The 13,618-nt window shown below is 47.6% G+C and overlaps 1 protein-coding gene across 4 annotated transcripts in view; it reads right to left on the bottom strand.

The window, feature by feature from the left end:
- Positions 1-13,618, bottom strand: part of ZZZ3 (zinc finger ZZ-type containing 3) — a 59,182-nt gene that overhangs the window by 16,950 nt on the left and 28,614 nt on the right. For all 4 annotated transcript variants that reach the window (XM_077277552.1, XM_077277556.1, XM_077277554.1 and 1 more), the window contains exon 3: positions 3,247-3,385. In XM_077277552.1, coding sequence (XP_077133667.1) covers positions 3,247-3,385 — 139 coding nt within the window. The remainder of the gene's footprint in view (positions 1-3,246; positions 3,386-13,618) is intronic.

Genomic DNA, 13,618 nt, shown 5'->3' with positions numbered 1-13,618 from the left:
TGGTGCTTGGTTAAAAAATGCTTTGATAGGCTATGCAACCTAAAACCATTCCTAATATTATGGCGATGCTTGTTCAGTCTTGCATGCATGGTCTGTATAGTCCGTCCAACGTATTGGAGCCCACATCCGCACTCTATTAGATATACTACAAATGAGGATTGACAATTAACATGGTAGCTGATTCTGTAATTAATATTAGTAGCATTGGATGTGAATTCTTTAACACCATTTCTGATGGAGTTACAACATAGACTTTTTGCATATCTGCAACCAAAACAGCCGGGATTTTCTGTTAGCTGGGTCGCGGATATGGCACTGGGGCTAATAACTGTATTGCTGGGTGCAACTAGGTTGCGGAGTGTGCGATTCCGCCTATAAGATATTCTGGGGTGGGTAGGGATGTGACCTGAGAATATCGGGTCACCTTCCAATATGAACCAATATTTTTTCAAAAGTCTTTGGATAGTAGCATGAGATTGATTAAAAGTTGTAACCAAGCTCCACTTGGCAAATTCAGAGGTCAAGGATTTAGCACCCCTACTAGTTTTACTTCTAATTTTCTGCATACATTCATATTGGGACAATATTCCTGTTATAGAAAGGGCGTCTTGAACCAGTTTTGAGGAAGGGACACCCGAAACGCGCGTCGGGAGGAGGGGGACATCGTGGTGCCGACGCGATACTTACATCTGATTGGTATGTTACATCTCCCATGTGGGCCCATCCATATTTCCCTCTTATACCTCCACTATTGGATTATATTAAATGCTTGTGATTAGGTTGATTTATGGACTACATGTGGGTTTTACCTATATTTTTACCATTTGTATTGCGGGCACCGCTCTGTTCCCCCTATTGCAGTTACGGCCCATGAGCCGGTTTTAACCCTCCACTGCTATTGTTTGACCTGTCTCATTTGTTATAATTTCAATAAAGTTGTCTTTTTCTACCATTGGGACTCGTACACCGTTCTGTTGTGGTAATGTATTAACCTGGTGTGTCCTGCACACTTCTTTCCATTTTTTGGCTTCTATACATGCTATTATGCTCTTTCATCTTGTTAGAAGCCATTTATGCTTTCTACAATTCTTTAAAAATGTCTATGTTGTAACTCCATCAGAAATGGTGTTAAAGAATTCACATCCAATACTACTAATATTAATTACAGAATCAACTACCATGTTAACTGTCAATCCTCATTTGTAGTATATCTAATAGAGTGCGGATGTGGGCTCCAATACGTTGGACGGACTATACAGACCATGCACGCAAGACTGAACAAGCATCGCCATAATATTAGGAATGGTTTTATGTTGCATAGCCTATCAAAGCATTTTTTAACCAAGCACCAAAAAAAATTTAGAATCTCTTAAACTAACGATTATAGATTTTATACCAGACAATGTATCTGATCGGTATGGGAGCTTGATTAATAGGGAAAGTTTCTGGATTTTTAAGTTGGGGACTCTGGCGCCTGAAGGGTTAAATCTTATCATTGAAAGGGTTAACAAGTGATCTCTCTGTTTTTAAGTCGTTTTTATAGTGTCATTTTATTATATGTTGTCTTAGTTCTGCTTTTTATCATGTTTTATATTTTAATCAGGTCTAGGGGCTTTATTTAATCTTTTTTATATATACATAATTTGGTTCCTATTGTGTTTTTACCATGTGACCTTACTATTTTATCATGTGACCTTACTATTTTATCATGTGACCTGCTGACTGAATGTTATTGGCTGCTATTTGTTTAAATACCCCTTCCTGCTCTCCATTAATAAACTTCCACCTGATGAAGACGGTTTAACCGTTGAAACGCGTTGTGGTTCAACACTAAAATCCTTGTTTTGGTCCCATTTCCAGTGCTCCTAGGACCGTTATTACTATTCTTTACAGCTTTTTGTATCCTCCTAGAAGGTTAACGGCTGGAGCTGCGGTGGACCCTTTGCTTTTAATTTTAACTGTGACCCTCACAGCGCTCCCCAGTGACCGCTTTCTTTTCCCTTGAATTTCAATGACATTGAAAAAGGGCATGGGACCCCCGAGGCTGCCAGTCGTCGCCAGACACCCCCCCCCCCCGGCTGCCGATGCTCGGACCCCGCTTCCTTGAACGCTGGGGGTTCTGCAGTGACCGGACTCTCATCCTCTACTCTGCGGAGACTTCCATCTTTATCTACAGATATCCCGGCAGTGTTGTCATGGGGACGTCATCTCCTCCGCTGCCCGTAATTGAAAGCATGGTCGGGTTAATAGTCAAAAGAACAATAGAAACGTGGTCTCCAGCCGCTCTGACACTACATCTCCCAGCATGCCCCCACACGGACCAATGTAAGGGGAGATGTAGTCTTACCACCGCCGGCCGGAGAACGCGCGGTCACAACTTTCACAATAAATTCTTGGGTCTCATCAGCCGTCAGGTCACACAGAGATGACAGCAGAGCCGGCTGGTATCCATGCATGCTCATCACCACGGTAATATCAATTACCATAGCAACCAGAAAAAGAAAAAAAAAAAAGGAATGTGCGGCTCAACCTATAGCTCTTAAAGGGGTTGTCTCCAATTACAAGTTATCAGGGGAGAATGTTAAAAAAAAAAAAAAAAAAACCCTCAACCCTCCATACAACAGCACAAACTGCGGAGGACGGGCAGAGTTGTCATGGGGTCCAAGTGGATGCAAACCTGCATTACTAAGTAGAAATTTGGGCACCGGGTAGATTGTTTAAAAACCACGGGATCGTATCATCGTCTCCCACAAATATGAGACTCTGCGCCCAAACCCGACCTGCAAGAAAACTCTGAACCGTGCCAGAGCGCAGCCCCGGTCACGCACCGCCTCGGTAGGGCAGCCCCGGTCACGCACCGCCTCGGTAGGGCAGCCCCGGTCACGCACCGCCTCGGTAGGGCAGCCCCGGTCACGCACCGCCTCGGTAGGGCAGCCCCGGTCACGCACCGCCTCGGTAGGGCAGCCCCGGTCACGCACCGCCTCGGTAGGGCAGCAGCGGTCACGCACCGCCTCGGTAGGGCAGCAGCGGTCATGCACCGCCTCAGTAGGGCAGCAGCTGTCATGCACCGCCTCGGTAGGGCAGCAGCTGAGACCCGAGCTCTCTCCAAAATAAAAATAAATAATATTGCGACATGAAAATTCGGGTGTTCGGGGGATGCATCACTGAGCTCGCAGTGTCACTCCACTTAACCCTGCAGGCGCCAGCATTTTCATGTAGGAAGCGTCGAGGCGCTCAGCTCCATACCTTCTCTTGAAGTTTTTCCACAAATCCTATGGGATCGGTCACGGCGTCCCTTTGGTGCTGCGATAACCTCTCCATATCTAGCACAGCCTGCGAGCGCTGCGCCTCCAGCACGGAAATCGTCTGTAAGAGCCTCTGATAACTGCGGGGACAGATGTGACAGTCAGCGGCGATGGCGAGACGCGACCAAAGACCTGCGGGGGGGGTAGAGACGCAACCAAAGATCTGCGGGGGGACGGGGGGCAGAGACGTGACCCAGGACCTGGAGGGGGGAGAGGGCAGAGACGTGACCAAGTATCTGCGCCTGCCCACCCACCTCCATATGCAGCGACGTCACATTCATATACGCAGAGGCACAAAATTACTAACTTCCAGCCAACCTGGATATTAAAGAAATGTCTACAAGTGAGAAAGTTTTTCCTCATCATCAAATAGAACGATGAACATAAAGGGAGCGGCCCACACACAAAGTACGATGAACAGATCTTAAAATAAAATATTGGAATAATATAATCTGTTATACAACAGCAGTAAAAAGCAGATGGGCCGATGACCTAATATAAATATCTAACAACAAAGGATAAAAACCTTGAATAATACAAGTAATAAAGTATGATGGGGAAAAAAGTGCCCCCAAAACAAAGTATAATACCCCCACTGTGAATTCATCCACATGCACAGTATGATGACCCTACTGTAATCCCCACATAGCCCTCCATACAGTATAATGGCCCCACACAACCCTCCATGAAGTATAACAGGCCCCACACAACCCTCCATACATTGTAATGGCCACACACAGCCCTCCATACAGTGTAATAGCCCCACACAGCCCTCCATGCAGTATAACAGGTCCCACACAGCCTTCCATACAGTATAACAGGCCCCACACAAACCTCCATTCATTGTAATGGCCACACAGCCCTCCATATAGTATAATGGTCCCACACAGTCCTCCATGAAGTATAACAGGCCCCACACAGCCTTCCATACAGTATAACAGGCCCCACACAGCCCTCCATACAGTGTAATGGTCCCACACAGCCTTTCATGCAGTATAACAGGCCCCACACAACCCTCCATACATTGTAATGGCCACACACAGCCCTCCATACAGTGTAATAGCCCCACACAGCCCTCCATGCAGTATAACAGGTCCCACACAGCCTTCCATACAGTATAACAGGCCCCACACAAACCTCCATTCATTGTAATGGCCACACACAGCCCTCCATATAGTATAATGGTCCCACACAGTCCTCCATGAAGTATAACAGGCCCCACACAGCCTTCCATACAGTATAACAGGCCCCACACAGCCCTCCATACAGTGTAATGGTCCCACACAGCCTTTCATGCAGTATAACAGGCCCCACACAGCCCTCCATACAGTGTAATGGTCCCACACAGCCTTTCATGCAGTATAACAGGCCCCACACAGCCCTCCATACAGTGTTATGGCCACACACAGCCCTCCATACAGTGTAATGGCCCCACACAGCCCTCCATGCAATATAATGGCCCCACACAGCCCTCCATGCAGTATAACAGGCCACACACAGCCCTCCATACAGTATAACAGGCCCCACACAACCCTTAATACAGTGTAATGGCGCCACACAGCCCTCCATACAGTGTAATGGCCCCACACAGCCCTCCATACAGTATAATGGTCCCACACAGCCCTCCATACTGTGCAACGGCCCCGATCAGCCCTCCATAGAGTATAATGGCCCCACAAAGCCCTCCATACAGTATAATAGCCCCACAAAGCCCTCCATACAGTATAATGGCCCCACAAAGCCCTCCATACAGTATAACAGGCCCCACACGGCCCTCCATAAAGTGTAATGGCCCCACACAGACCTCAATATAGTATAACTAGACTGTGGCCCGATTCTAATGCATCGGGTATTCTAGAATATGCATGTCCCCGTAGTATGTGATTCGCGGCAGACTGTGCCCGTCGCTGATTGGTCGAGGCAACCTTTATGACATCATCGTCGCCATGGCAACCATTATGACATCATCGTCGCCATGCTGTGCCCATCTCTGATTGGTCGAGGCCGCCCGACAAACCGTCGACCACTCCATATAAGGTATGGTCTACAAACCGCCAACCACTCCATATAAGGTATGGTCTACAAACCGCCGACCACTCCATATAAGGTATGGTCTACAAACCGCCAACCACTCCATATAAGGTATGGTCTACAAACCGCCGACCACTCCATATAAGGTATGGTCTACAAACCGCCGACCACTCCATATAAGGTATGGTCTACAAACCGCCGACCACTCCATATAAGGTATCCTGTTTGTAGACCATACCTTATATGGAGTGATTTCCAGGACAGACAGACAGACAGACAGACAGACAGACAGAAAGACAGACAGACAGACAGACAGACAGACAGACAGACAGACAGACAGACGGAAAAACCCTTAGACAATTATATATATAGATGACCCCAAAAAGCCCTCCATACAGTATAATGGCTCCAAACAGCCCTCCATATAGTGCAATGGCCCCACACAGCCCTCCATATAGTATAATGGCCCCACACAGCCCTCCATACAGTATAATGGCTCCACAAAGTCCAGAATGCTGATACAGTTGAAAGTACGATGCTAGGCGTGGGGCCCGCCTGGCATTGAGGGATACATACACTCACCCTGTGGGCCAGAGTTTGACACTCAAAGTCATAAAATGTCCTATAAATGTCTGTTCTGTCCCTGATCTCAGGACCTCGGCTTTTAGTGGAGATGAATCTGTGCTGCACTTTATGTCCATGCCAGTAGTGACCAGTGCTGTGGAGTCGGGAGTCAGGGAAATTGAGGAGTCGCAGGTTTGGCTTACCGAGTCCACAGCCCGGGTGTACAGGAAAGTCATCAAGCACAATTATCAATCACGGGCCCCAGGAGGTAGAGAATGTGGCCCCTCCAGCCCACCCCATGTCTGTCCAGGATTGTACCAACTCTGGGACACCTCTAGTCAGAACCCAGCATGTTGCTTGTCCCTTCAGTCTGTCAGCGTCCGCACTGATTGGAGAATGTGGACCCCCCAATCTGGTAACGCCCAGTTATCATTATTTCTACATTTCCAGGAGGAGAAACAGAGGAAAGGCACAATGAATATACCACACTAAACAGTTATAAAAGTTTTTTACAAGATAGTTATTGGGGAATACACAGATCTAATAAGACAGACTTCAGGGCCGGACCCTCGTAAGCTGCACCAGGAGCCGTGAGATGCGGCCGCTGCGCTATAATTCTAATCTAATTCTTAAAAAATAATGTGAAAATTGTGCCACATTTTAGTCTGCAGCCTGATAATGAGTCGCCCTTGCAGGTTTTCAGCATGTGCCCTTCCTCAAGCAGCCACCAGGTGGCACCATAATCAATGGCCAGCTTTCTAGTTAACCCCTTACAGACCAGCTATTTGCTGGTGGCCGCAAACATGAGACAACAAGCAGGGGGTCCGCTTCCGTCCTGGGTCTCATCAGGCCTTTCTAATTTCTAGTGTCAGCATGTGATCTGTGCAGTTTGTGATGGGGTGCTGCCCGACTGCTAACCGCTAGGCCGGCCCAATGACGGGGAGCTGCCCGACTGCTAACCGCCTGGCCGGCCCAATTATGGGGTGCTGCCCGACTGCTAACCGCTAGGCCGGCCCAATGACGGGGAGCTGCCCGACTGCTAACCGCCTGGCCGGCCCAATTATGGGGTGCTGCCCGACTGCTAACCGCTAGGCCGGCCCAATGACGGGGAGCTGCCCGACTGCTAACCGCCTGGCCGGCCCAATTATGGGGTGCTGCCCGACTGCTAACCGCTAGGCCGGCCCAATGACTGGGAGCTGACCGACTGCTAACCTCTAGGCTGGCCCAATAATGGGGTGCTGCCCGACTGCTAACCGCTAGGCCGGCCCAATGACTGAGAGCTGACCGACTGCTAACCGCTAGGCCGGCCCAATGACTGAGAGCTGACCGACTGCTAACCGCTAGGCCGGCCCAATGACGGGGAGCTGACCGACTGCTAACCGCTAGGCTGGCCCAATAATGGGGTGCTGCCCGACTGCTAACCGCTAGGCCGGCCCAATGACTGAGAGCTGACCGACTGCTAACCGCTAGGCCGGCCCAATGACGGGGAGCTGACTACTGCTAACCGCTAGGCCGGCCCAGTGACGGGGAGCTGCCCAACTGCTAACCGAAATGATACTGAAATGATTGATGGCGCGCTCCTCAAACAAAAAAGGGCAGCAGACCTCCAGGGCCCCAGAAATGAGCTGAGGATTAGGGGGTCTTCCTTTCAAATACAATGTTATATATAAGTTTATGGGTGGACCCTTTAATTAACCCTTTGTATTGTCTAACAGTTCGGAGACAATCAGCATTTTTTGTGCAACAAACTGCAAATAGCGATGTAAGATCCAGAGAAGGAGTTCGGGGGGACGCAAGGAGTGAGGGGGGCACATGATAAACCTGTGGTGGAGCTGCGTACATCAGATCTAGCGATAGACAGCAGTGGTATAACGGCGCCATCTAGTGACCACTACAGAGATGGCCGTCAGTAGTGATGAGCGAGTATACTCGTTGCTCGGGTGACCTCCGAGTATTTGTTAGTGCTCGAAGATTTAGTTTTCATCACCTCAGCTGAATGATTTACAGCTACTAGCCAGGCTGAGTACATGTGGGGGTTGCCTGGTTGCTAGGGAATTCCAACATGTAATCAAGCAGGCGAATAGCTGTAAATCATTCAGCTGAGGAGATGAAAACTAAACCTCCAAACACTAACAAATACTCGGAGGACCCCCGAGCAACGAGTATACTCGCTCATCACTAGCCGTCAGTATTACATCTCTGGACGGATCTCCAGGAATGTGGGGAGCTCCGCACAATCTGACACGACCGCTGCTGACAGTCACAAAGTAGGACCCCTCCTCCCCCCAACCCTTCTGCTAGTGAAGGGTAAGGGTATGTGCACACGTTCAGGATTTCTTGCAGAAATTTCCTGACAAATCACGGACATTTCTGCCAGAAACCCGCATGCGTTTTTTCCCAATGCATTAAATAGCGAGAAAAACGTGAAAAATCCGCAAAATTAATGAACATGCTGCTTTTTTTTACCGCAATGCGTTTTGTTCATGGAAAAAAAACGCGTCTTGTGTACAAAAATTGCAGAATGCATTCTAAATGATAGGATGCATATGTATGCGTTTATGCGTTTTATCGCGTTTTTATAGCGAAAAACACGCGAAAAATCCTGAACGTGTGCACATACCCTTACACCCAGTTGTCAATTTCATCATCTATATTTCCAGCAGGGATAATACAGGAACAGCACAATCCAGACTTCCATGAAGAGTTCTTATGACGTGAAACAGATGGATTACCCGGCAGATCGACCGCAATCACAGAAGAATAAATCCTACATCCTGGAGGAGAAAAAAACCTCAATATCCAAGTAACAGCCTCAAATAAATACTTACAGTCAATGTACAGTGATACACAGAGGATGAGCTCACTGACCGGTCACTGGTCCCTCGTTCTCCAGTGTATGTACAGTGATGCACAGAGGATGAGCTCACTGACCGGTCACTGGTCCCTCGTTCTCCAGTGTATGTACAGTGATACACAGAGGATGAGCCCACTGACCGGTCACTGGTCCCTCGTTCTCCAGTCTATGTACAGTGATGCACAGAGGATGAGCTCACTGACCGGTCACTGGTCCCTCGTACTCCAGTGTATGTACAGTGATACACAGAGGATGAGCCCACTGACCGGTCACTGGTCCCTCGTTCTCCAGTCTATGTACAGTGATACACAGAGGATGAGCTCACTGACCGGTCACTGGTCCCTCGTACTCCAGTGTATGTACAGTGATACACAGAGGATGAGCCCACTGACCGGTCACTGGTCCCTCGTTCTCCAGTCTATGTACAGTGATACACAGAGGATGAGCTCACTGACCGGTCACTGGTCCCTCGTTCTCCAGTCTATGTACAGTGATACACAGAGGATGAGCTCACTGACCGGTCACTGGTCCCTCGTTCTCCAGTCTATGTACAGTGATGCACAGAGGATGAGCTCACTGACCGGTCACTGGTCCCTCGTTCTCCAGTCTATGTACAGTGATACACAGAGGATGAGCTCACTGACCGGTCACTGGTCCCTCGTTCTCCAGTCTATGTACAGTGATACACAGAGGATGAGCTCACTGACCGGTCACTGGTCCCTCGTTCTCTAATGTACAGATATACACAGGATGAGCTCACTGACCGGTCACTGGTCCCTCGTTCTCCAGTGTATGAACAGTGATACACAGAGGATGAGCTCACTGACCGGTCACTGGTCCCTCGTTCTCCAGTGTATGTACAGTGATACACAGAGGATGAGCTCACTGACCGGTCACTGGTCCCTCGTTCTCCAGTGTATGTACAGTGATACACAGAGGATGAGCTCACTGACCGGTCACTGGTCCCTCGTACTCCAATGTATGTACAGTGATACACAGAGGATGAGCTCACTGACCGGTCACTGGTCCCTCGTTCTCCAGTGTATGTACAGTGATGCCCAGAGGATGAGCTCACTGACCGGTCACTGGTCCCTCGTTCTCCAGTGTATGTACAGTGATGCCCAGAGGATGAGCTCACTGACCGGTCACTGGTCCCTCGTTCTCCAGTGTATGTACAGTGATACACAGAGGATGAGTCCACTGACAGGGCACTAGTCATTCATTCTGCAGACCCCAATCAGCTGAAAAATGAAAATCTCGGCAGATTAGTGAGAACGGAGGGACTCGCTGTGATGGCACCTGTTGGGGGTATCAGTGAAGAGTAACAGGGTCATGGGTGCCCGGCTGCCTGTTCCGATCCTGCACTCGATGCACAAAGATGGCGTTTTACCAAGGCAGCCATCACCAACCACCTCCCGCTGCGGCAACAAATCCAGTTTATAGACTTAGACGTTACAAGGGACATTCACATCTTTATAGATGGACATTACTGGATGGGGCTGGTAAGTACAAGCAGTTTTGCTATTTTCAACTGCTTAAAATTAGCAGCCGTTCTTCAGATATTACCACTTGTTTACAGCTTGTTGCTCAGGAGACCGACCACCGCTTTGGTCCAGCTTGTAAGCACCGCACAGAACCTGTTCGAGACCAGGAGGTAACAGCACTCCAGCTCCTGGCAGCTTCAAAACAGGGGTCAGAAGCTGAATACAGAAGAGCTTGTAAGTGTTGAAGATGTTCTGCCATCCAGCAGCGGTGGTCGGTTTCCATGACGACCTGTAAACAAAAGTGTGAATATCTCAAAAATAGAAAATTTCAACAAGCAGAAAAGTGCAAAATTGCTTTTATTCACCAGCAATATCTATCTATCTATGAACAGGAGAAAAACACTTTAAAAAAGGGGCCAACTTGTAAGAAGAAATTACCACCTTACCACTGGATAGCAGATAACATGCTGATCGGTGGGGGCTTCAGAGCCGGGACCCCACAGCCGGAACCCACACTGGCCCCGATAGTGCCGAAAGAGACACGACCACCGCTCCGGTCAGAGGACTCAGAACATGGGTAGGAAGGATGGGAGAATTTACTAAATGAAATTCTCACCACACAATTGGTAACAATCCAGAAAAGAAAGAAGAACTGGAAGCAATTAAAGAGACCAGGGTGGATGAACCTAGAACTTAATCACTTGTTAAAAAGGACAAAAGAAATGTAGATCAAATGGAAAGAAGGGGCATATCTAATAAAGAATATACTGCTGTCTCCAGGGAATAGAAGAGATAAAGCCAGTAAGGGTACGTTCACACAGGACTTTTTTGCTGCTTTTTTTTATGCTAATTTTCAGCTGCTTATAGGTGCGTTTTTGGTGCGTTTTTTTCATGCGTTTTTTTTTGTGGTATATGGTGAATCAAACATGTTTGATGACTACACCAAAGACACTCAGTTAGTACTCAAGCACGCTCACATAACACGTTATCAGAGCACGTTCACATCACTAGTATTTACCTACTACCTGGTCATTTAATTTGTTAGAAAAGGACATATGTTAAGTTTTTTATTTACCAATCTCCCAGTGGAGCTTAGCATCGCCTTCATCCCAGCGGGGGAACAATTTACGGCAGATTACATGCCATGCATCTGCCTTTTTTTGACGATCACTGTAGTTTGGGCAAGCTAAATCCCAAATTACAGGCATTGTTTCCACCTTGCAAAAATAAATGAAAAAGTAATTACCAAATGCAAGATGAAATGAAGCCAACATTCATGACAAGGAAGATACAGACATACACATGCAGAACACATGAACATGTACATAACAGCACATGAGCATCGCAAAGTGTACCACTGCAAACAATCGGATAGATAGATATATCACAAATTAAAAAAAATATTACCTCCATGATTACTTGGGAAACATTAAGGCCATGTTCACACTTTGCGGTTTTTACCGCGGAACCGCGGCGATTTTGATGCTGCGGGTCCGCAGCAGTTTCCATAGCGTTTACATGAACATGTAAACCCTATGGAAACCGCAAACCGCTGTGCACATGCTGCGGGAAAAACCGCGCAGAAACGCAGCAGTTTACAACCTGCAGCATGTCACTTCTTTGTGCAGAATCGCTGCGATTCTGCACCCACAGGAATGCATTGAACCGCTAACTTCCCGCATGGGGCTGTGCCCACGTTGCGGGAAGTAAGCGGTTAATGTGCGGGTGGTACCCGGGGTGGAGGAGAGGAGACTCTCCTCCAGGCCCTGGGAACCATATGTGTGTGTAAAAAAAAGAATTAAAATAAAAAAATCATGCTATACTCACCTCTCAGCGCTGCCCGCGGCGTCCGGTCTCAGTTGCTGTGCCGAACAGGACCTGTGGTGACGTCGCAGTCACATGACCGTGATGACGCCGCGGTCACATGACCGTGACGTCACGAAGGTCCTTGTCGGCACAGCCGCTTGCAGCGCTGGGGAGATCGCGACGTCAGAGGGTGAGTATAGCCAATTTTTATTATTTTTTACATTACTATTGATGCTGCATATTGCTGCATATGCAGCATCAATAGTACAGCAGTAATCCCGCAGCGGAAACCGCGGAACAAACCGCGATAAATCTGCAGGGATAACCGCAGCGGTTTTGCCCTGCAGACTTTCAATTCCGCTGCGGGATTAACCCGCAGAGGAACCCGCAGCGTGTGAATGTGGCCTAATGCCCATCCTCCTATACCAAGACATGGCTAACACCTCACTACCAGAAACTCCCTCACAATAGATCACAATCAGGACACCTCACAATGGCTCTTCACACCTCACTAACCACACCCCTAAGCTCTTGGCTGTGAGATCCCTTCCTGCTGGCCATGATTTTCTGCACAAAAAAAGCAGCAAATAATGCTACATGCGTTTTTTGCAGCGTTTTTGCTGCGTTTTTTTCATCACCCATTCAAGTCAATGGGTGAAAAAACGCTGCAAAAACGCAGCAAAAACGCTGAAAGAAGTGACATGCCCTATGTCCAAAAAAAGCAGCAAAGCAGAAAAAACTGATCAAACAAAAAACCAACGTGTGTGCATGAGATTTCTGAAATCTCATAGGCTTTACTGGTACTGTAAAAAGCAGCTGAAAATTAGCATTAAAAAAAAGCAGCAAAAAAAAGCAGCAAAAAAGTCCTGTGTGAACGTACCCTAAGTGAGGCTTGTAAGGGAAACCAAAAGTACCAAAAAAGGATTTGGTGGGGTATGTCAAAAGCAAAAAGTCAAAGATGTTATATGATTTTTACAGGATGAAATGGGTGAAGTGGTAAAAAATGAGAAACCTAACTTTTAAATTCCTATTTTGCATCTTGAATAATGAGCAGTGACTAATAGAATGGTATATGACAGAGAGAAATGCAAGATTCTACATCTGGGCAAGAAAAACGAAAATTACATCTATAGAATGGGAGGAATAGAACTAAACAACAGCACGGGCGAAAAAGACTTGGGTATACTAACAGATCACAGACTGCACATGAGTCAACAGTGTGATGCAGCAGCAAAAAAGGCAAATGCAGCTCTAGGATGTAGCAAGAGAAGCATCTCTTAGTCTAGATCACGTGAAGTCATTACCCCCCTTCTACTTCTAGGTCAGGCCTCATCTGGAATACTGGGTCCAGTTCTGGGCACATTTTAAAAAAGACAGTGAAAAACTGGGAGCAAGTTCAGAGAAGAGCGACCAGGATGGTGAGCGGACTGCAAAGTGTGTCCTACGAGGAACGGGTAAAGGATCTAGGAATGTTTAGCTGCAAAAATGAAGGATAAGAGGAGACTTAATAGCCATCTACAAATATCTGAAGGGTTGTCACATTGTAGAGGGATCATCATTATTCTCATCTGCAC

This window comes from Ranitomeya variabilis, chromosome 8, assembly GCF_051348905.1.
Source record: "Ranitomeya variabilis isolate aRanVar5 chromosome 8, aRanVar5.hap1, whole genome shotgun sequence".
NCBI lineage: Eukaryota > Metazoa > Chordata > Amphibia > Anura > Dendrobatidae > Ranitomeya > Ranitomeya variabilis.
Note: the sequence above shows the minus strand (reverse complement) of the source record. Positions and strands in the feature narration are given on the sequence as shown.